Source organism: Lissotriton vulgaris, chromosome 10 (assembly GCF_964263255.1).
Source record: "Lissotriton vulgaris chromosome 10, aLisVul1.2, whole genome shotgun sequence".
Lineage (NCBI taxonomy): Eukaryota > Metazoa > Chordata > Amphibia > Caudata > Salamandridae > Lissotriton > Lissotriton vulgaris.
The window spans coordinates 835,445,687-835,468,839 of record NC_141698.1 but is presented as its reverse complement, the minus strand read 5'-3'; the positions used below and the strand labels follow the sequence as shown (position 1 = coordinate 835,468,839).

General features: G+C 46.5%; 1 protein-coding gene across 1 annotated transcript in view; it reads left to right on the top strand.

The window, feature by feature from the left end:
* The window catches only part of NUP42 (nucleoporin 42), a 298,102-nt gene that overhangs the window by 176,285 nt on the left and 98,664 nt on the right, over positions 1-23,153 (top strand). The window contains exon 5 of the mRNA XM_086941764.1: positions 20,443-20,529. Coding sequence (XP_086797890.1) covers positions 20,443-20,529 — 87 coding nt within the window. The remainder of the gene's footprint in view (positions 1-20,442; positions 20,530-23,153) is intronic.

Sequence of the window (23,153 nt, the reverse complement as noted above, 5' to 3'; positions counted from 1 at the left end):
CTTGGGAGGGGCGACAGCACAGAGGCTTACCTCAAGTGCAACTACTAACAATTTCCCTTGACTTGACGGGGGCACTTAAGACTCGACGCCATTTAAAGGTCGTTCGAAGACTTGTGTGTGGTATCTAGAAGGTATCGTGGACCTCCCCCCACCCCACACAACTTACCGCATCTGCCGTCGCAGATGACACTGGCCCCGGGAAATTCCCCCAGGAGGGGGCTGTAACCCCTCCTACAAAGGAAGGGGCCTTGACCGCCTTTCCTTTACTTCCGGCGACCCGCCCTTAGACGGGACCGCCTCCCCATTGAGGGGCCAATGGCCACCTCTCCCGAGCGCTCCCATCCGTGTTGGGTGACGCCCACTCATAGGGATCTACCAATTAGTGCTCACCGATCATGACCTTACCGCCACAGGTCCGGATAGTTGACCGGCTATCCGGACCCCCCACAAAACTCCTACCTAAAGGTCATGTTTTAACGATTTTAACCAAGCTAGGAAGTCACCTATGAGTAACTCATTCCCCACCCTCGACAAATGCACACCATCCCCCAGATACATACTGTCCTCATTAATACAACTATGCGAGATCGAATGCAATGTCTTGGAACGGAACAACCTACTCACTTTGTTATTCAATTTTCTAACAGAATGATTCAAAGCAGGGATCGAGATAGCCCCCCGCCACACTTTTCGTGGGATCACATGAGACCACGCAATTATGCACCCCGGAACTCTCCTCGCTAACCAACTTACCGTGGAAAGCATAGCCTCCAGGAGAAGTCGTCTACCGGTGGTGACCATATCATTGCCCCCCAAATGCACTATGACTATGGACGGCGGTGACCTCATCCGCTCTAACAAACCCTCAAAAAATTCCTGAAACTGGTCAATACAGAGACCGCCCCTTCCGTAGAAGGACACTCTGAACCCGTATTCCCCAGGTACGTGAATCATGTCACCTGCTTTGAATACGTCTGCGGCCCGTCTCACGTATGAGTGGCCCACGACCCACACCTCCTTCCTCACAGACGGTGACGTGCGACCGCTGGCCTGGTGTTGGGTCGACTGCACAGTCCGCCCTGCCGCGTAGGCTTGCGCAACTGAAAACAAACAAAGGACAAGAAGCGTGAGTACATGATTACAGCTTCACAACATGTGCAATCGCACGTACCTCTTATAACAATTGGAGGACCAGCGCCCCACACGTTTCACTTGTTCTACATTAAGACCCCTGGCTGTAGCCTCAGTGGCAGCCCCTATTCGAAAGGAATGGGTCCCAAATTCGCCCGGGTCCAAGCCCGCTGCGGCAATGGCCATTGCAAGCACCCGCTGAAACTGAAACCTCGTCAGCGGGGTGGCGTCTGCATGCCTCAACAATGTCCCCCCCCATGATGCCACCCTTCGTGCTAGGTAATCTTCTAAGCACTGTACCGGACACATGGATGACTCGGGGTTCCTGCGAATGATCGTGCAGTCCCCTCTCCCATCTTGGTCAGTCTTGGACCTGAGAAAGGAGACAATCATCGCATCACCCCTGATCTGAACATGTTCCCTGCACAAGCCCCCCGTCACATCCTGTTTGTTCCTTGCAACTAGCTCACTAACTCTCATAGCCCCGTGAAATGCCAGCGTAAATGCAGTCCGGAACAAACAGGTCTCGAAAGGGGACGAGCATGTGTTAGGGAGTGTGGCCAGTAACTGGGACAACCTGTCTAAACCTATCGGTCGTCTTACGTCTACTCTGCGACCCTCTAGGCGTTGCCACCCACGCAGCGCTTTCTGTACTGTAAAAGACGCTGTTGGGTCCAGGATGCCATGGGCCCTGGCAACAAAAGAAATGGCGGCACGATGCCTTTGGGCCGTAGCCACCGATTTCCCAGCCCTACGTAAGGACATCAGAAAACATACAACCCACTCTTCCTGACCCCAAAGTCCCCCTCTCTCTGGCCCCAAAAAGGCTAAATAGGCCTGGAACGCCCCTTCATATGCCTTCCTTGTCCTGGGTGCTAGACTCTCTCCCACGAGGTGACGAAGTTCGGGGCACCGAGAGACCAGAGAGCTTCGGGGAAGGGTGCCGGCTCCGGGTCCGCTGAAGGAAGGAAACCCGAGAAAGCCTGCATGTGAAAACGAGACAGTGCATCAGCAGCCTGATTCATCACCCCTGGGACATGTTTTGCTCTGAATACCACGTTCAGTTGCATACACAGTAGGACAATTTCTTTGAGCAGCCTCAAGATCAATTTACAATGGGCTGCCTGACTATTGATGCATTCTACCACGGTCATATTGTCGGACCAGAACACGACAGAATGATCTCTGAACCCTTCCGGCCAGGTTCTCAGGGCCACCAGAATGGGAAATAGTTCAAGGAAAGCAATATTACTCGTTAGCCCCTTCTCGTGCCACCATAGGGGCCACCTTTGAGCAGACCACTTTGTGCCGAAGATGGCGCCAAAGCCTATGCTTCCTGCTGAATCTGTCCATAGCCCAAGCTCTTCTGAGGACACGGCTGGCTTGTTCCAGACGACTCGGCCATTGAAGTCCGCCAAAAATGCTAACCAAATCCGCATGTCCTGGCGGACCTCAGCCGATAACCTCGTGCGATGATGACCCCCCTTTAGGCCAACCATCGCTTGGGCAATTGAGCGGGAAAAAGGGCGAGCCATTGGGATCACCCTCAAGGCAAAGTTCAACTTTCCCACTAATTGTTGCAACTGATGCAGTGTAACCTTAGATGCATTCAAACATACTTGGAGGGCTGCCCTGAATTTTAACACTTTGCTAGCTGGTAAACGGAAACACCCCTCCCTTGAGTCCAACTCGATCCCCAAAAACTCGAGGCAAGTCGTGGGACCCATAGTTTTACCCGGTGCCAATGGCACGCCAAAATGACCCATCAACACACAGAATTCAGCTAAGGCCTGAGCACATTCGGGATTTCCGGCGGGACCAAGGAACAAAAAGTCGTCAAGGTAGTGCATTACATTTCGGAAACCCGTTTTCTTCGTGAACACCCATTGCAGGAAAGTACTGAATTGCTCAAAATAAGCACATGATATAGAGCATCCCATTGGCATACACCTATCCATGTAAATTGACCCCTGGAACCTGAATCCCAAAAGACGCTGATCGTCTGGGTGTACCGGGAGCAACCGGAACGCTGACTCGATATCTGATTTCGCCATCAACGTCCCGGGCCCCAGGCGATTCAAGATGGCTACTGCCTCATCAAACGATGCGTATCGCACCGCACAAACTTCTGGATCAATTGCGTCGTTCACCGAAAGGCCGTGTGGAGCAGACAAATTATGGATCAAACGAAACTCACCTGGGTCCTTCTTGGGGACCACCCCTAACGGAGAACAAACAAAATCCGGTACCGGGAGTACCCTAAACGGGCCAGCGACCCGTCCCCGGCTAACCTCTTTCTGAATTTTTTCTTGCACCACAGATGTATGTTGTAAAACAGAAAGTTGATTTTTGCAAATCCCTACACCCTGAAAGTCCCCTACCGGGATGCGGAAACCATGTGAAAAACCGTTCCGCAGCACCCCAGCAGAAGTACGATCCGGGTATTCACTGAGCCAGGGAATCATTGCCAAGGTATCAATCGGGGTTGGTAAAGGCGCCCCTCGGACTAGTTTAGACCTGTTTGGCGCCTCCCTTACCCCCATTCTCACCCGTTCTGGCTCTGCACGATGACTCAGGATGGGACGACCCACACGTACTACACTCATGTTTGAATTTACACGATCCCGGAGGTCTGGTACATTTCCCTTTGTTGAAATTAAAGCAGAAACCCTTCCTCCCTGTATTGCCTGCGGGCCTCGACTGATCGTCGGTGCTCGTACTTGGTCGAAAGGGCGTCCCCACATTTTGGCGGGAGTAATCTACAACATTGCTCCCAACCAATGGCATCTTTAACATTCCTGATTCTTTCATTTTATCCCATGTTACAGAATCGTAACAATCCCAAGTCAAACCCTTGTTATGTTCCTTTTCTTTCCTGAACAGATTGTCATAACAAAACCAATGGTTACCTTGATACGCTGTCGAGTAACCCATAATTCGTGATTGATAAATGGGAAATTCAGAAAGCAACTCGGGCCTACGTTCCCCCAAAATCGATGTAAAAATACCCCACGCATTGCCCCAGTTGCCAATATTCTCATTTACCTTAAAGGCGGCCATTTTTGCGCGCCAAACACTCGGATGCATTAGGTCCTTCTGACTTTTAACATGCTCCACCTCATAATGATCAACAAGCAAGGAGAAAATATTCACGTACTCCCCAGCCCAGATCTTTTCTTTTATAGCTAAAGGCACATGTTGTCCCAATCTTTCTCTACGAGAGGGTGCTGACTCGTCCCTTGCAATCGGCAATGGCCGCTTACCTGCACCGGACGCAGCTTCGGCCGCTTGCGGCTTGTCTATTCCCGCCAACGGCGCAGTCACTTTAGCTGCATCTCTCTTCTCACGAAGCCCTTTTATCAGCGCCTGTGCCTCGGCAGCCGTGGCGCCATCACTACTATCCCCCAACCAAGCTGCTAGATGTGCTGCCAGCTCGGGGGGCATGTCTTCTTTGGATGTCGGGGTGACGACAACGGGGATTGGATTCCCCTCCCTTGGTACTGGGGTCGGCGCCTCGAGCGGTACAGAGGGGACCGGGACGTCTCCACCGGCTGGAACCCTTCTCGGCCTCTTAGGTCTCCCTCCAGCCGGCGCAGGGCCCGAACCCTCCTCCCCGTCCCGTATCGCCAACCGTTTCTTTATGTCGGACACCTCTTTGCAAAGGGCCCGCACCATCTGGTCGGTCGTCATTCTCTTTGCGACTTTCTTTGGCATTTCTCCGACGAAGTATCTAGAAGACAAAGAAAAAGATCAAAACGCTCAAAATTGGCTCTTCGTTCTGTCCCGAGCTCACGGGTAGCGAGGAGGTGCAGCTTCGGAGCACAAGAACAAGAGGACGTCTTCTGGTCTTGCGTCTCTTTTTATCCGTCTTCAGGGCGGGCGAGAACCCGCCCCTGCCTGCCCCTAGGGCGGGGCTGGCTACGTCGGTGTCTAGGCCAGCCCCCTCTAGGGCGGGAAAAGGCGCGCCCCGGCTACGCCGCTTCGGGCATACCAGCCGAGACGCGCCTCCCGCCCAAAAATGGCTTCCCGGGGGGATCGAGGCACTCCGCCATACGTTCGGGGGGACCGAGTGGTCGCCCCTTTCCAAGATTTCAGGTCAGGGGTAATATGAGAGTGTTTTCTTGAGCCCGTAATGAGTCTCGCGGCAGCGTTCAAGGAGGCTCTTAGGGGTGCAGTTGTTGCTAGAGGGAGACCACTGAGGGTCACAATTCCATAGTCTATGCGGGGGATGACGAGGGCTTGTACTACATTTTGGAAGTCTTTGGCTGGGAGGAAGGGTTTCAGCTTCCTCAATGAGTTGATATGGAAATTGGCTCCTTTCGTTGCTTTGCTAATGTGCTGTTGCATGTTGAGCTTTGCGTCAAGAGTGACACCTAAGGATTTCGCGGACTCCACGATGGTGGGCCGGACATTGAATGCTGTTAGGTGGTTGAGCCAAAGTTGGGTGGTGGTAGATTTCGCAGGGGGTGCTATCAAAAGGAACTCAGTTTTCAGAGCATTTAGTTTGAGGTGATTGTCGGCCAACCACGATTGGGTCTTTATAAGAGTGTGGTTCAGGAGTTTGATATCTTCCGGGGATTGTACCTTTAGGTAGAGTTGAGTGTCATCTGCATACATATGGAAGCATACATTGGATGCTTGGAGCAGGGTGGCAAGTGGCTCCATGATGAGGTTGAACAGTGTGGGTGAAAGGGAGGATCCTTGTGGAACGCCTAAGTCTACTGGCACAGGCGAGGACAACACATTGTTGATCTTGAACTTCTGAGACCGGTTATGTAGGAAGGAAGTGAACCACTTGAGAACAGTCCCGGATAAACCCATTCTAGTGTTTAGCAGCTCAAGGAGGTTCTCGTGTTTGACCGTGTCGAAAGCTGAAGAAAGGTCGAGAAGGATGAGGAGGCATGAATCATTGCGATCAAGCATTTGGAGGGCGTCATCGATTATGTGAGTCATGGCCGTTTCCGTGCTGTGCTTCGCTCGGAAGCCTGATTGATGAGGGTTGAGGAGATCAAACTTGTCAATGTGTTTTGTTAGTTGAAGTTGCACACATTTTTCCAACAGTTTGGCCAAGGTGGGGATGTTTGTGATGGGACGGTAATTGTTTAAGTCAGACGGGTCGGCTGTAGGTTTCTTGAGTATGGGCGTGACTTGTCCCACTTTGAGTGAGTCAGGGATGAGACCCTGTTGAAGGGAGCTGTTAATCCACTCTCTCATTCATCTCAAACCCCATACCACTTATGACCCCAAAATAGCCCTTTCTAGACTCTCTCCTACTCTACCCCTCCATGTACCATCTGACACCTATTTTACTAATCTGATTCCCCCCAAAAAACAAGCCTTTCTAAACTCTTCCCTCTGAATCTTCACCTCCGCATCCCTTTTTACTCATCCCAAGCCTCCCACTAATGCTATGACATCCCAAAAAATAAAAAATCTCTTCACTCTTCTATCCCGCCTCTATCCTTTTCAATCAAAATAACTGACTAACCTGTCCACTTATAAAATTTAATATTTCACTACACTAATTTACCACTAATCCTTCATGGGTTCCAAAGTAGTGTGCTACTTGTCAAAAAAGCAGTTTAACACCCCAACAGTAGTAACAAGCACTATATAAATGCAAACCTTTTCCCCTTCGCTAGTCTTCTCAATCCAAATAACTGACTAATATCCACCACTCAAATTACTTTCATATTTCATTACACTAATTCACCACTAATCCTTTATGGATTCCGGATTTGCGTGCTAATCGTCAAAAAAGCACCTTAACGCCCCAACGATGGTAACAAGCCCTATATAAGTGCAAACCTTTTTCCCTCCTCTATCCTTCTCCATCCAAATAACTCATCAATATCCACCTCTGAAATTACTTTTATATTTCACTATACTAATTCAACACTAATCCTTCTTGGGTTCCGGAGTAGCGTGCTTCCCACCCAAAAAGCGCTTTGCCGCCTTGTCAGGGGTAGTGAGCGCAATGTAAATGCAATCACAATACAATACAATATAATTAAACCGTCTTAAGTCTTAAAGTAAAAAAAAAAAAAGTAAAAATAATACTTGAAATAAACTGGAATAGAGATCGTTAATAGTATTTTCTTAAGAAAAAGGTAAAGGATGTGTAGATTTTGTCATTGTGTGATTGAAATTAGTGGAGAGGTACAAAGATTTCAGACTATCTAATAGGTCAAACGATGTCCAAGAGGACAAATAGTGACATAATGTTTAATCCCTTCTTAGGCCAAGTGCCTAAATTAGGAAGACATTTCATGCTTACAAGAACATTTTTTTGACTGTTTCTTGACTCCAAGAGAGTAACTTGTTCCATCAATGGTTTAAATATATGGTTCCGGATTGAAATTTCTAACGGCTACTTCTGGCTGCAGATTCCTCACCTCATGAATCTCCAGGTGCCAAACTGATTACTCGAAACCTTGCAGTAGTCCTCCTGTAGTAACCCTGGTGGCCATTGTTCCAAGTCAACTCTGATTCCTCCCCAAGTGACACATCACAGATCTATATTTTGTGCCATTGGGTACTCTGATATTGATCCTCTTTTTTCCATGCTGTTCTTTGAGGATCCAGAGTGCTCTCTTTTGAAGTTGTTTTCCGTTCTAAAGGATTTTGTGGTACTGTGGTTGCTGTGTCTAGCTATTCCATCTGCTTTTTGGTCTCTCATCATACCGGCGTCTTCACCCTACATGAGTCTGTAACTTCAGATCCTGTTTAGTTTGCTTCTTTATCTCAGCAGACTCCAGTGGATAGAAGGTATCCCCTTTAATGGGCTGCATAAGACAGAAAGGGTACTGGTGGTCCTGATCTTACTGTGGATGCGGGTCTTTATGGTAATTGGAAAGACTGGTTTTCTTTGTTGGTCTCAGGCAGATCTTCTGTTCGGGGTCACCTATGGACTCTGGCCTGGACATAGTATTCAGATCAAGAGTCTGCTCTATTGGGAAGAGGCCTGGTACCAGTGTTCATGGTGCCGCTAGATCCGGTCCCAGCTTTTCTGGCACCTGGTGCCGACTCCTCTCTAGTGGCAGCATTCACCCATGCTTTGCATTTGGACTCCCTCTGATGCTCATTTGAACTCGAAAAAGCCCTTTGTATGCCCCTATCCAAGCCTCTACCTCACTCTTTCCCTCTGGCATTCTCTACTCAGACAATTGATCAGCTTCATGACAGTCTAAATGTTTTTCCCTCTGATGCCGAGTGATGGCTGGCTTCCATGCAGGCTCATGCCTGGTCTTGGTTATTCGGCCGGTCGATGTTAACACCCCATTGTTTTTGCTGATTTTATTTATTTTATTTTTTTCTTCCTCATATTTTTGGAGATCGTGTCAAAGTTCTGAAGAAAATGTCTGTCTTAGTTCAAGCTACCTTACACTGACATAATTTGCAATGGTTAGGCTTGCTGCTTTTGTATGTTCCTATCCTGGAGTGTCACCCTCTTGATGGTATTTTGTTATGTTATGCAGATTTGCAGAGTGCACTATCTCCCGGGAGCTTATCCTGGCACTGATCAGATGTGAGTCTAACCATTCCTTGTGCATAGTGGGACGCCCCGAAAAGCTATATATTTAGCTTCTTGAGGAATTCAATTCAAGGAGTGAGGTGGAGGCTCTTACTGTAGCGATGTAGATTTATTAGTTTGGATGTTTTTAAGGGATGACCACCTTTGTCTCGCTTTTAAGGTTGAGCCTGAGCAGCGCATGCGCTGCTCTGCGAGGCATGCTGTATTAGAGTATGGACTTGAAGCCCCACCCACTCTCCGCCCATATTTTTAATTCCATCAAACACTGGCTTCTGATTCGTTAATAGGCTTGTTACTCCCTCCTTAGTGCTGCCTTGTCTTCATTTGTAACCTGCCATGAGAACTGGCCTTTTACATATGTTATTACACGGTATGTCTTATTTAGTCTGTAAGCCCTATTTCCTTTAATGAGTTTCTCCTACTGCAGGCACAACATGCTTTCATGCAGCAACAGCTGCTCTCTAGCTCCTTGACTACATCTCCACCCTTTCACGCTTCAAGCTAGCCTGGCTGATGAGGGGTGTTACCCTGAAACCAATCCCAGGATGCTCGTTTCCGGTCCACGAAAGATCTGGCTTGGCAGTTCGGGCTGGATTTTTCCTATGAGGAACATGGTCAAGACTGATTTAAATATGGCTGGGTCTAAACTGGGGTGGCAAAGTCCGCTCTGTGACTGGGGTTGAATGTCTGAAAAGTTTCAGCGCTCCGTCCATCATCTCCCTGTGTTTTTCCTAGCTTCATTATTACTCAGATTCCCTTGCTTCTCATTGGTCAGCGTCTGACAGTTTTACTTTCTCTTTCTTTGTTTGTCTGTTCTGTGAAGCATGGACAAAGTCCTGGTCTTCACCCTATGGGCGCACGCTTTCTGAGGTACTTTTCTATTTTAGTTTACTTGCATATCTGCATGCGTGCAGGCAGTCTTCCACATTCCCTGCTCTGTGTTATTGGTTCCCCTCCCAATGGCTGTTGTCCTGCTATCGCCTCCCGCTGTACTCTTGTTGCTTGCCCTCTCACCATCCGTTGTCTTGTGGCTCCCTAACCCCACTGTGCGTTGTCTTGCTGCTGGAGTTCATCTTCCTTTACTGCGGCTGAGTTCACAACAGTCCTCACTTTTCTTACAATACAATTTAGCTAAATTTGTTACTGAGGGTTCCAGGAAGCTCTGTCTCGACCCGACCACCCAGCAAAGCAGCCTCACAAATAACGACCTGTTTAAATGAAGTAAGCCCTGCTTGCACGCTGTGCATATGTACTGTTGTTCTGCATCATTGTTTAGCGATTTTAGTAGGTGGGTCCATAAACTAAGCATCAAACGGGTAACGCGGCACGTTTGGTGTAATATCTGGTATCCCCTTGGAATCATGCATCACCCGGCTCTTCAGCTCGGTAAGCTCCCCTCTTCAGCAAATTGTGAGTTTCTGTAACAATGTGTTATCAGCATCTCATGCAGCCATTCGCAAGACACTAAACCTCCTGTTTCTTGCATCCACAAACTGTAGAAGTAACTTGTCAATGCTGCCCGCATCATAGTTTTTTAGGTCTCGCGACCTATCGATGTGCGCAAGCGCATCGAGCGGAGCGAGAATTCATGTCGGCAAAACACAAGTCAAACCAAAGGGCTTTTAGCCCCGCGGTTTTCATGCAGTTCCCGTGTACATGCACGCGCATCGCATCCAAGCCCAGCCCAGTCCTCCCCTAGCAACACTCCTCCCACGCCAGCAACTCCCCCCTCCCACACCAGCACCTCCCCTCTCTCGCATTCGCGCCATCCGGCTTCTCCTCCCCTAGCAGCACTCCTCCCACACCAGCATCTCCCCCCTCCCACACCAGCACCTCCCCTCTCTCGCATTCACGCCCACCCACCAGGCTCTCCCGCCCCCATCAGGCTTCCCTCCCAATCCGCCTGCCTCCCCTCGCGCATTCACGCCCCCCCACCAGGCTCTCCCGCCCCCATCCGGCTTCCCTCGTAATCTGCCTGCCTCCCCTCGCTCGCATTCCCGACCCAGGCTCTCCCGCCATGGAAAATAAAACCTGTAAACTTTTTTGTCATGTTTCACTGCACTAGGCGTTTATTTTAAATGATTTAGTCAGGACTGAAGATGCAGGCTAGATATTTTGGCTTTCTTGTGCATTTTCAGATGTGGGTTTGCTTTGGTGGTGATGTTCCGGTTACATATTTCTGAAAGCTTTTATTTTATACATCATTTTTAGCGAAATGGAATTTCAGGAACACAAATGCATCAATCAGAATAAGACTTGCTTGGTACGGACGGGCATTCGTACATGCCATGGCTCTCACTGACGGGTAGGCATGCACAGACATGGTACAGTCGGGGCGGACTGAAAAGCATGTGCAGATGGTAGGAGGAGATTCGTATAAGGACGGCAAAGATCACATGCAAGATACACCTCAGTCGCCGACACCGAGACAAAGTCACAGACAGTTTCGTACACATATACAGATGAACTGATCCAGACAGGCACACACAGCTGGCGTCCTTACCCCACCCCCTAAGAGTAAATTTTGCGGTGTCTGAACGTAAAGCAAACCACTGCTCAAGCCCCATTTTGTCATTTCAAAATTCTTGTTTCCAGTTTACTTCAAACTTCTCCTTCTTCGCACTCCATTGGACTGCATGTGCTTTCTAGGCCTCAACTCTGTACTGCTTCCCCTCACATCCCTGTTCCCCATGCTCTCCTTGTAAATCCCCACACTCTCCAAACTCATCTTTGCTTCGACTGCTCCTCGCAGTCCCACACCTTTTTTTCCCTAATACGCCAGCTTCTATGTTGCCTCCCTGCCCGTCCTTCCTCCAATAACCCTACCTGATCCACCGTTGCAGTCCCACTCTCCCCATTGTGTTTTTATACGTTTCTTTTGTATGTTTAATGTGATAGCGCATGTGACGTGAACACAATTTCCTTACTGACTGAACCCCGTATAAGAGTCTCTACTGTACCGCCTCGTGAGCCCATGGTCTACTGTGTAACCTGTTAGACTACAGACAGACATACACAGCACTACAGAACCAATTGGAGGACGCCACAAAAGGATTTGCTACAATTCTAAACCCACGTGGGTAAGTAAATGCTTGAAACCGGCACTTTCTCTTTTTGTACCAGGATTAAAGCAATAGGTTTAGGCTTCTTCTCCCCCTCACTCGCTTTCCTCCCCCCACTCGCTGGCCACGTCAAACGCGAGAGCTTTAAAGGGGCTTGCTTGAAGGCAATCTGCTTCCCCGCTAATCAGTTTTTTCCCCTCCCACTTTTCCTTTGATGTCCGCCGCGCGTGGCCTCTGCCTGTCGCCTAACACGGTTGTTGGTCCTACCACCTCTCACAAAGCTGCATTTACAATTCTGAGCAGCACTGTATATAAACGTGCCAGTAATCGAAATCGGCAAGCTGTTTTTTTTTTTTTTGGGTTGGATTAAGATAGGATGTTTGCTGCATTATCTTGCCCCCCCTCAGTTGGATTGCACTTTGTCTTCGCTGTGTTTAAAATTAATCTCAGTGCAGGGAAGGTTATTTACTGCAGACGTTTTCTGTAAACGTTTCATTCTCTTGTTTAGATATCTGCATAAGCTTAGACTTTAATTTTCATGGCAAATAAAGTCAACTCTGAGCTTTATTGAGAGAGTAGTTTCCTAATTTGTTTTAAAACTATTTTACATCGTAATACGTTTGCTGAGGTCGAGAAAGCATTTTTCCTTTGAGCAGCTGTCTTTTATCCCAGGAAAACGACTGCCCAGCAACTGAAATGCAACTTGCAAAACATCTTCTTAAATAATAATTGGATGCATGCTAAAAAGTCCATCTATCCGTCCTACATGGCATCTCTGAAAGCTGAGTCTTCCCCAGTCTTCATTATAAACATGCAGACAGTCACCTTCATAACAAAGTGGCTCGCTCCTTAAAGGGTTCCTCCACTAGAATGCTCACACAGTACATAGGCTGCGCTGTTGTGGGAATGGATAAGAATGGCAGTGTGGTGACCACTTCCAAAGTTTCCTTTTTAGGGGTGGCTAATAATTGTTTTTAACCGTCACACCCTCACCCACCCTCACACCCCCTCACCCTCACCCCCACACCCCCTCACCCTCACCCCCCTCACAACCCTCTCACCCTCACTCAGCCTCACACCCTCACACACTCTCACCCTCACACCCCCTCACTCACCCTCACACACTCACACACCCACTCGCCCTCACCCTCACACCCCCTCACCCCACTCAGCGCTACAACACATATGTGTGTGTAGGTGCAAATGCAATGTTCTTGGATTTTCGTCACAATAAAATACACTGAACATAATCTTCACAAAATTTATTTACAAACGTTTAAGCTATTGCCATTATTTAAGTATTAATTATTTACAAAATTAAAAGCCATTGTTATTTGTAATATCATTACATCTAAGTCACGTAAATACAACACACATTGCATTACAAATGCTATAGGTGTCACATTTGCGAAAGTTACAACTATTGACATTGTAACTGACAAAGCTATTAATTTTGCTATTTTCAAAACCAACACATAAATTAAAAAAGTGTCATTTACAATACCAATCACTCAAACTTTCCTAATGCGAGAAGTTAAAAATATGGGCATTGTAAATCACAAAAAAAATAAAATGTCATTTAGAAAACCAATAGCTCAAACTTTCCTACTGCGAGACCTATTGGCAACGCCAGTGCTTGTTTTTTTTGTACTTTAAACCTTGCTGCACAGCAGCTGCGGTGTCATTGCAGTGATGGCTAGCATCTTTAGTGTATATCAGTTCTTTAGTTCCTGCCCTCAAGGCTCTGTTACAGCTTCCTTCCTTACAGGGAACGTATGCAAGCAACACTGTTCTGTAGTTTTATATTGCAAATTGTGGTGTCTTGCCTCATCATTTACAAAGTTACTGCGAGCATAAGTTGCTAAGAATAACATTTGAGACTTTTCTCATTGCCCTAAAACGTCCTCAATTTCCGTCCATAAAATCAATGATTCATGCCATTCGCAAGTGATGTTTCTCATCTTCAGCAAGCTATGGAGAAGCGTACTGCTTATTTAGCTAAAAGAATAAAAATCTATTTTATTTTTAAACTGATTTTAACCTTGGTAACGGCTCAACACCTCCTCTATTTCTGCCTAATGCAATATCTCTTAGGCAAAATGCTTGGTAGTTAAGTGGCTGGAACAGAGTAGTATTGTCACATCTAGATAAATCTACTATTATGTTATGCATGTTTGTAAAGTGCACGATCACCTTGGAGGGTAAACTTCCATTAAAAGACGGCCACTTTCCATCGAAATGGAAAGTTGCGCAGATTATGCAGATTCATAAGAACACCAAGGCCCCTTTAACTGATCTAACCAACCTCCGTCCCATCTCGCTCCTCCCATTTTTGAGTAAACTAGTAGAGTGATATGTCAACAATCATCTCTCAAACCATGTCGAACTCTCAGGCTGTTTAGATTCCTCCAAGTCAGGCTTTAGGCCCAAACATAGTACCTGCTAGCAGTCACTGATAACAAGGGCCATTCTATGATTCTGGTGCTATTGGACCTAATTTAATTTTAATTACATTTATAAAGGGCTAATCACCAAAGGTCTCTAAGCGCTGCATCATAGAACAACAGTTCGAATTCCGTTGTGCCACTGAGCCTGACATCAATCCTAATAAGCCTGATCGAACGCCTCCATGAACATGAACCTATCTGCCGCTGTCGACACGGTTTCCCATCAAATACTCCTCAGAAGGTTGAAGGAATTCGGATTAAGTGACTCCGCTTTTCAGTGGATGTCAGTTTTTTATCTGGCTGTTCTCAGACGATCAACCTAGGCCCATATCATTCGGCACCCATAGGATTGTCCAAGGGAGTACCATAGGGCTCATGCCTTAGTCCCACCTTATTCAATATTTATGTTGCTCCCTTGCAATGTTCTAAGACCACACAGGTTTATTCCAATCATATGCCGACGACACACACAGCTACTCTTCCCTTTCGATGAATTCACTCCCACTGTACAAAAGACCTTCTCTTCGGGAATGAATACCATCTCACATTGGATGAAGAATAACGTCCTCCAATGTAATGTTGGGAAAACTGAGATTTTACTCTTCAGAGAGACCCCCGTACTCTGGTCACCCAACTGGTGGCTTACTAATCTTGGGATTCCTCCCGATCCTAAAGCCTCCGTTAAGAACCTAGGGGTCCATTTGGACCATGCCCTTACTTTCAAGGAGCATATCGGTCAGAAAGTGGGTACCTGCTTTCACACTTTGGGCCTACTTCGATGAGTCTTCCCCTTGCTCCCGGACTCTGTTCGGAGGACCTTGACTCAGGCACTTATATTGAGTCGCCTGTACTACTACAAAGGTCTGCTGCTCTCCGCCAATGAAGCCTCGATCAGCAGACGTTAGGTGGTCCAGAATACGGCGGCATGACTAGTTCTGAATGTGCACCCCAGATCGGCGTCTCGCCCTCTTCTCCTGCAAGTCCACTGGCTACCCATACGCCAACAAATGCAATTTAAAGTCTGCTGTTTACTATCCATGAGGCAGTGTTCAATCTTGGCCCCAGCTATCTCTCAGAAAAATGCATCTCTTATCAACCCTCAAGGTCCCTATGATCTAGCGCCAAACATCTGTTAAAGTTCCCTCGAATTAGGAGAGCAAGGTTAGGGGGAAAGGCTCTTTCCTAGCTTGGCCCGCGGTATTGGAATGAACTTCCTCTACACTTAAGAGTATGATCTAATCATCTTCTTTTTAGAAAGCTACTTAAGACTACCCTTTTTTGTTTCTAATCTCTGCAATCTCCGCAAATGTAAATGATACGCATCCAAAGCGCAGAGATACTCGTCGAAGTCGATTCGGGCGCTATATAAAACTTAAAATAAAAGAAATAATAACCTGGCGCTGAGCAGATGAGTCTAGTCGAGCAGATGAGTCTAGTCAAACCGATGGCCTAGTGGGACCACTCGAAAAGCCAGGTCTTCAGCTTCTTGTGGATTCAAGAAGTGAGGAGGATGCTCTTAAGTGAAGAGGCAGTTCGTACCACACTTTAGGAGCGATGTAGGAGAAGGCTCGACCAACGGATCTGGTTTTCCATATGCATAGGATGTGTGCTAGTAGTTTGTGTAAAACATTTTTTTAATTGAATTTGGGGTGTCATTGGGGGGGAATACCTCTTTACTAGTGATACTAAGGCTGCCAATGCAATTGGGCGTGTTAGACTCCGCTATTTCTGCAGTTCCTTGCAATTTCGAGGCTAGTCCCGGCTAGCTGCCATTTTGGACTTGCCTCGTGCATTCTGCCAGCAGCGCTCTAGTCGCTAAACGCCGGACGCACCATCAGCCTGTCCCTATTTAACGGGCTGAGCTGCGGCAAGCGGCGCTTTGGTTAAGGCTTAGTTGTGCCCCGTTTGGTGTTTAAATCTTTTAATTGCACTGTACAATCTTTTAGCCTGGGAATTTGGGGGGTTCTTATTTTTATTTGACCTCTAATGTGATGTTCGTGTAAAAAAATAAAATTTAAATTGAATTTCGGCCGACATTGGGGGGAATACCTCTTTATTAGTGATACTAAGGCTGCCAATGCAATCGGAGTGTGTTAGACTCCGCTATTTCTGCAGTTCCTTGTAATTTTGAGGCTAGTCCCGGCCAGCGGCCATCTTGGACGTGCCTTGTGCATTCTGCCAGCAGCGCTCTCGTCGCTGCACGCCGGACGCACCATCAGCCTGTCCCTAGCGGACGTGCACAGCGGGTGCGCCGAAGGCAAGCCCGTCTGCTCCCTTTCGCGCTAAGTCAGTGCCCAGGGCCGGAAACGCTGTCCATGAGGAGTCATCTGGCAGAAAGATAATTCGCTTGGATAGTGAGTTCCTGTTATATTGCTGACCACCCCCATGCCTTTCTCAGCATGGCTATTCACCATGGTCTAATATGAAGTTTGTCTGCCCGGACTGCGGGTTTAGGCCCATATGTGTCTCTCCTTGGAGGACGGCGTTTAATAACGAATCACATAGGGCTCTGCCCATTAAGGCTGCTCTGATTAACGCCAGATCTATGAAGAAGCATCATGTAGACATTTTTGATTTGGTTTCTGCCCAATCACTGGATTTTCTCTTTATTACTGAAACATGGATTCATCTAACCCTATTGTCACATTAGCTACTCCGGCAGGCTACAAAATACATCAGGCTGACCGCTCTGTTGGCAAGGGAGGTGGCCTTGCCATTATGCACAGAGAGAATTGGGCTCTTCATAGTGAAATTGCTATTCTCTGGGATGAGTGTGAAGCTCTTGACTTTAGAGTGGAACCCTCTATCCATATTACATTGGGTGGGTCACTTATCTAACGGCCCTCGGACAAGCCGAAGGACTTTCTCAAAGCATGCGGCGACGCCATGGCCGAATGAGCTTTACGCTTCTCCCATTATATGATTCTCTGGGATGTATCTGGACCATCAGGAGGCCTTGGATTCGGTTGCCTTTCTGGATGCACTTCAATCGGTGCAACTTAGGCAACAGGTTATATTTCCGACTCATTAAGCAGGCCACACTCTTGAGCCCATCTGTTCAAATTTTGCAATTCAGGTGGATAAACTCTTGCCTGCTTCGTGGTTGGACCACTTCCCGATTTTGTTTTTTTTTTTCTCTTGGGAGGTGGTCAGGCCTGTTAAGGCTGCTGCCTGCCATCCGCCTCCGGCCTATGGCAAAATTGATCCTCTTAAGTTCTCCTACTCTCTGGTTGCCTCCAGACCTTGCCTCCAAGATGATCTGGAGGGATATGTTAATGGGTTTAACACCTGGATAGCAGATTCAGTGTCTGCTCTGGCTGTGCCCTGCCGATCTAATCTGGCAAGAGACTCGCCCTCTAAACCATGGTTTTCCCAAGAGCTGAGGGACCTGAAACACGAATGCAAAGTCTTGGAGCGGGCCTGGTGCTCTAGGGACTATAGTCCGGCGGCTATATTGGCTCTTCGCGCTAAACAAAGAAGTTACTATACTTCTATTATCGCCGCGAAAAGCCTCTACTATGCCACACGGATTGATCTGGCCAATAATAATTCAAGGGAGATTTTTACTATTGTCCAAACTTTCATGACCCCCAGCGCACTGGTTCGAACAATGCCCGCTTCTACAACCTGGTGTGACATGCTCTCTCAGATTTTTGTGGACAAAATCTGTAGCATTCAAGATTCCTTTTCCGTCCTGGAGGGAGGTTCTACAGCCTTTTCTTCGTTCCACCCGATGGCGGACTTGCCCAACACGTTGTCCACTTTTGCGCCAGTTGAACCATCTACTACGTTGAAAATCCTTAAAGCCTTGAAATCCGGTTCTCCCAACGACCCTTGTGCTGCTAGACTTCTTGCCGCTGTTGCAGACACTATTAATCCGGAAATCAACCAAATCATTAATAGGTCCCTCAGCGATGCTATAGTCCCAACGCCATGGAAGCAAGCACTAATTCTCCCTCTCCTCAAGAAACCGTCGCTAGACCCCTCAATACCCAGGAACTACAGGCCTATTTCTCTCTTGCCTAGTTTAGCTAAGGTTTGTGAGAAAGTGGTCAATAACCACCTTACCAATTTTTTGGATTCATTTGGCCTGTTGCATCCAGCTCAGTCTGGTTTCCGGGCGACCTATAGTACGGAATCAGCTTTGATAGAGGTGGCTGAGGCAATTCGCGAGTGTCTGGATGCCGTCGGGAGGGCAGCATTGATGATGCTTGACCTCTCTGCGGATTTTGACTCAGTGCCTCATTTGCTGCTTCTTAACTGCTTCTTGGAAATTGGCGTTGCTGGTGCAGTCTGGAAATCGATTAGGTCCTTCCTGGATTCCCGAATGTAAAATGTCTGGCTCCCTCCATGTGTGTCGGAACCCCAGCAGCTGGCTACTGGCGCCCCGCAGGGGTCATCACTTAGCCCCTTGTTATTCAACATCTATGTTACTCCGCTGGTGTATCTGGCGGAGTCATTGGGGGCTAAGGTGATGGCCTACGCTGACTACACTCAGCTGCTGTTCTCTTGGGGAAGGGATGACGATTCGACCCGGTCTGCTCAAAACTGTCTCGCCTCTATTTTCCAGTGGCTGCCCCAAGCACAGTTGAAGTGCAATGAAGGGAAGTCTGTGGTTCTCTTGTATGGGTCCTTCCCAGCCGACTTCAGAGTGATGCTCTGGCTCCCCGGATTTCCCATGCCTAGTGCAGGGAATATTACTGCGAAAAAATCTTGGCATATGGTTTTCTGAGAATTTGAATTTTTCGACACAAGTTAAAGAACTTGTTGGGACGTGCTTTGGCACCTTGAAAGCCCTGAAAAAAGTTTTCCCTTTCTTCCAGGACCAGCCAAAGAAACAGTGGTCCGCACACTGATTCGTTCTAGCTACGACTACGTGAATGCCCTGTATGTGGGCATTCCTGACTGTTTTGGGAAAACTGCAGGTTGTTCGAAATTCTGCCGCTAGACTTTTGTTTGGCTTGTCCAAGCGGTGTAGTGTGTGCATGCACACTTACGCTCCCTGCACTGGCTCCTGGTGGTGTCTCAAATTCAATTCCAGATGCTCATAGTAGGGCCCTTTACGACACATGCCCTAGCTATCTTCAGAAAAGATTTGTCTTCTACTCTCCTGCTAGACAGCTGCGCTCTTCTTCGCAACTTCTGTTGCAGACCCCCTGATTTAATCGTCACAGGCTGGGTGGTTGTTCACTCGTCAGGAAAGCTAGTCTGGCATGGAATGCCTTACCTTTGGCGCTCCAGAGTATTCAGGATCACACAAAAAAACTCAAAACATTCCTCTTTTAGACATGTCTCTGGGACCTTCTGCCTTTGCCTTTGCACACGCATGGACACTCTTCTGAGTAGCTGTGCGCGCTACAAATTTATTTAACATAACGTATGAGTTCAGACGAGCTGAGTTGTCTGGAAGGTTTGCTAAAGCAGATGAGATGGAGAGCCTGTTTACCGTAGAAAATGCTATCTATAGAATCCTGCTGATATGCTAAAAATCTACACCCAGCATAATCTTCCTGGCCAAAGCGGGACTTCTCCAGGTTGATAAGATTGCTTTATTTAGATTTGTACTATTCTAGGTTATTCCATCTATCGAGTATTTGACATGAGAATGACCAAGGCAGCCTTAAGGTAATGCAGAGCTGCCAAAAATATGCCATCCCAGTTTGCTACTACTGAATTCCTTGAGGTTGTTTGGGATTTTATATAAAATTGTAAGCTTGCTTAATGCAGACCTATTCCTTCTGGGTTACACTGTAAATTGTGCTTCCTATTAAGTTTGTTTTGTATGTGGTTTTATGTCTTGGTATGTATTTTATGGTAGACCACTTAACATAACAATTGTTTTTGTTATGTTTTTTATTTTTTGCAACGTGATAACGTTTGTTTTTTCCAATATTCTTCACTTACTATAGTCAGTCACTCCTTTGACAATTATATTTTGTAGATGTCTCCTTGTGTATCTGGTATATTTATTTTGAGAAATATAATAAATACAGTACCTCTTCTTGGTGGTATCCAGTGCATGCTATAATGCTACTCGAATAAATGTTGTATATTGCAAATCCTATGTTTGTGGGAAAACCATGCTGTAACTTCATCCTGATTTCTTCCATCAGAACATGACTTCAGGTATCTCTTTATTTCCTAGGTGTGTGCTACAATGTTGTAAAGTTAACACTGGAATTTTTGGAAAGAACAACATTTGTACATTTTAAAGAACTCTGTGTTGAAGGCAAATGCCTTTATTCTTGATTTTATGCTTCTTTTTTAGATTAATGCAGTTCATCAATTAACAATGAAGTGGTCAAATAGGTTACTTGAGCTAAAGAATACTTCTGCATCTTTCAGATCAGCATTGGTGAGTTCTAGTATTCGGTATATTTTTATGTGATTTTGGCCTTTCAGTTTTGAGAAACATATTTTGATATAATGTGCAAAGAACATAAATGAAATCTGATTCATTGTTTTTTTTCATAAAGCATATCATTGTGCGTTTCAAGGACTTACTCAATACTGATACTGGTGAAGCAAACCATAATCTGTTATTTTAAATAGTACTTATCCTCTTTCTGTCTTTTTTGTTGTTGTTGTTGTTGTTTTTTGTTCAGTGCACAATTCAGCCCATTTCCCTTTTCACACTGCGGGCTTCTTTGTGGGTTTGCCATGAGCACTGGAGGATGAGTGGGGAAGGATGGCTAGCAAAAATCAACAGTAGCTTAAGGAATGGCTGTGCTGTGGAATTAGAGGGCAGCCTGTGAGCAGAAGATCCACTGTTCCTCCTGTTATTCACTTCCCATCCCTGTAATCCACTACTGTAAACATGTGACAACCTGAAATGCTACTTATATCTGAACAGGAGACCTCCATTTTCAAAATATTCATCAAAGAAATTGTGTAGTTGTTCACACCTTTGTGGCCTGTAGCTAGGTATATGCCACACACAGAGAGAATGCCATCTATGACTTTGTTCTTTTACAATGTGCATTGCTGTTGAGTCGGACGGGCGAGTAAGGTAAAGAATCAAGGATATGCATTTATTATAGAAAGGGAATTTTGCTGGGTTAGGCGCCCAACAAGGAGAAGTGGTGGAGCTGCAGATGGTTATGGGAATTCTTTGGGGCGCTTTGTAGTCCTGTCCTGTGTTAAGGTGTTGCATGAAGCCATCAATGTTAACTTTGCATGGTTTGTGGCGGGGAGAGGATGGAAGCATGTTGGATTTGCACTGGGATAGTCCAGTCCGAGAGGGTCTGGCATCTCGTCTATCCATCCTTCAATCTTGGAAATCCTGATTCTGTGTGTTGTGTACTAAACTTTGTCATCGTGTACGGTGAAGTGATTGTTCAGGTCTGAATGCTTACCTCTAATACGGTCCGGGTCTCCTACTGTCCAAGTACGGGTTACTGTTCCTGGAAGCCATGATATTAACACACACTAGAATATGCGGTAGGCATGTGTTCACCTTCTCAGGAGGAAAAAGACCAAGGTTTAAAAAAAAGATTTCAGAGGGTTGAAGAAAACGAGGAGCCTGTAATCCGTTAGTGGAATTCCTCAGAAACGACGAGTCAGGATCAGTTAATGGAGGGAGAGAAGAAACCATGAAAGATGCACAGTTTTGTAGCGATACACAGAAACGACGAGTCAGGATCAGCAAATGGAGGGAGTGAAGAAACAATGGAAGCTGCACAGTTTTGTAGTGATACACACTCCAACCAGGCTGAAGCCTTTATGTAGTTAAACCAGGAAAAGAAAACAATCTGACATGATAGTAAATACGAAGGTTTGGAAAAACCAGAAAGGAATCAAAGCAGAAATAAAAGTAACGGGAAATGACTGGACCGAAAACCTGAACCGGATCATCTGTGGAGCAACTTTAAAAGGTAGTCCAGGAGCATGAGGCAGGTGAGTGAATCTCGCAGCACATAGGTGTGGCTTCAAGCTTTGTTTCCTGAGACCCCGGAACCACAAAACCACGCAAGGTACTGCAGTTCTCACGCAAAACAGTTTGGTATGCATTATCTGAGAAAGTACTGGAAACCTATACTAATGTAACATTGTTGCACATATTTAACGCTGTAAGAGAAACATTGATTGAAAAAGCCTACTAAACCGATTTTAAAAGCAAGGTACAGCAGTTCTTGGACTCCTAGCTGGCCAAAATGCCATGGTTGCAACTCTAATGAAGGTGGATGACTAATAGGTCATTTAGCAGGTCTTGAACAGGATGTGGATAGTTAGTGGGAATCAGAGGCTAGTGGGAACCATTAGGATTCTTGGAGTGTTGATGGGTTCTTGTCCAAGTGAAGACATTTCGTAAGGCATGCTGCTGGATGCAGTTCACTCTTTAAGGAGTCAAGTGGATCTTGGAGATGCCAGACATCAGTGTTGCCTCAGTTAAGAATTCAATTAAACAAACTAGAATAGCTTTCTTGAATCTGCTGTGGTATAACTTCTCTCCATCAACTCCTCCATCAGTCGTTCTCCTAAACTTTAACCTAATAAAAGATTTCCCGAATTAGACTGAAAGATGCAGTCTTTAACCTTCATGGGCATTGAACAGGATGTCCATGAACAAACCCACACCAAAGTTCAGTCTAATATTCATCACAAGGCAGTCTCTCAGATGCCACCGGTAGCTGCAATTGGATTAGTCCTACCATGCCCCCCTCCTGATCATCCACTGTTGCCAATGTAATGTATGGAAGATACACAGCAGAGGGTCTTTTGAAGAGCAGGGAAATTTCCTTGACTTTTCCTGTCTCATCATTCCCTATACATGTTACACCCAACATGTTGATTGCTAGTTATGTGGAGGAATGATAGTTAACTGCAGAAATATCTCTTCCTGCTAAGCTTTGGGTTTTATTCTCCCTTGACAGAAGTCTCTGAATTCTATCCCAGCATCCCCCTGACACTGTGACCAAGAATGCAGGTGGACTAGTCTGTCTGACACCAATCATAGAGTGAACATTTTAAATAATAAAC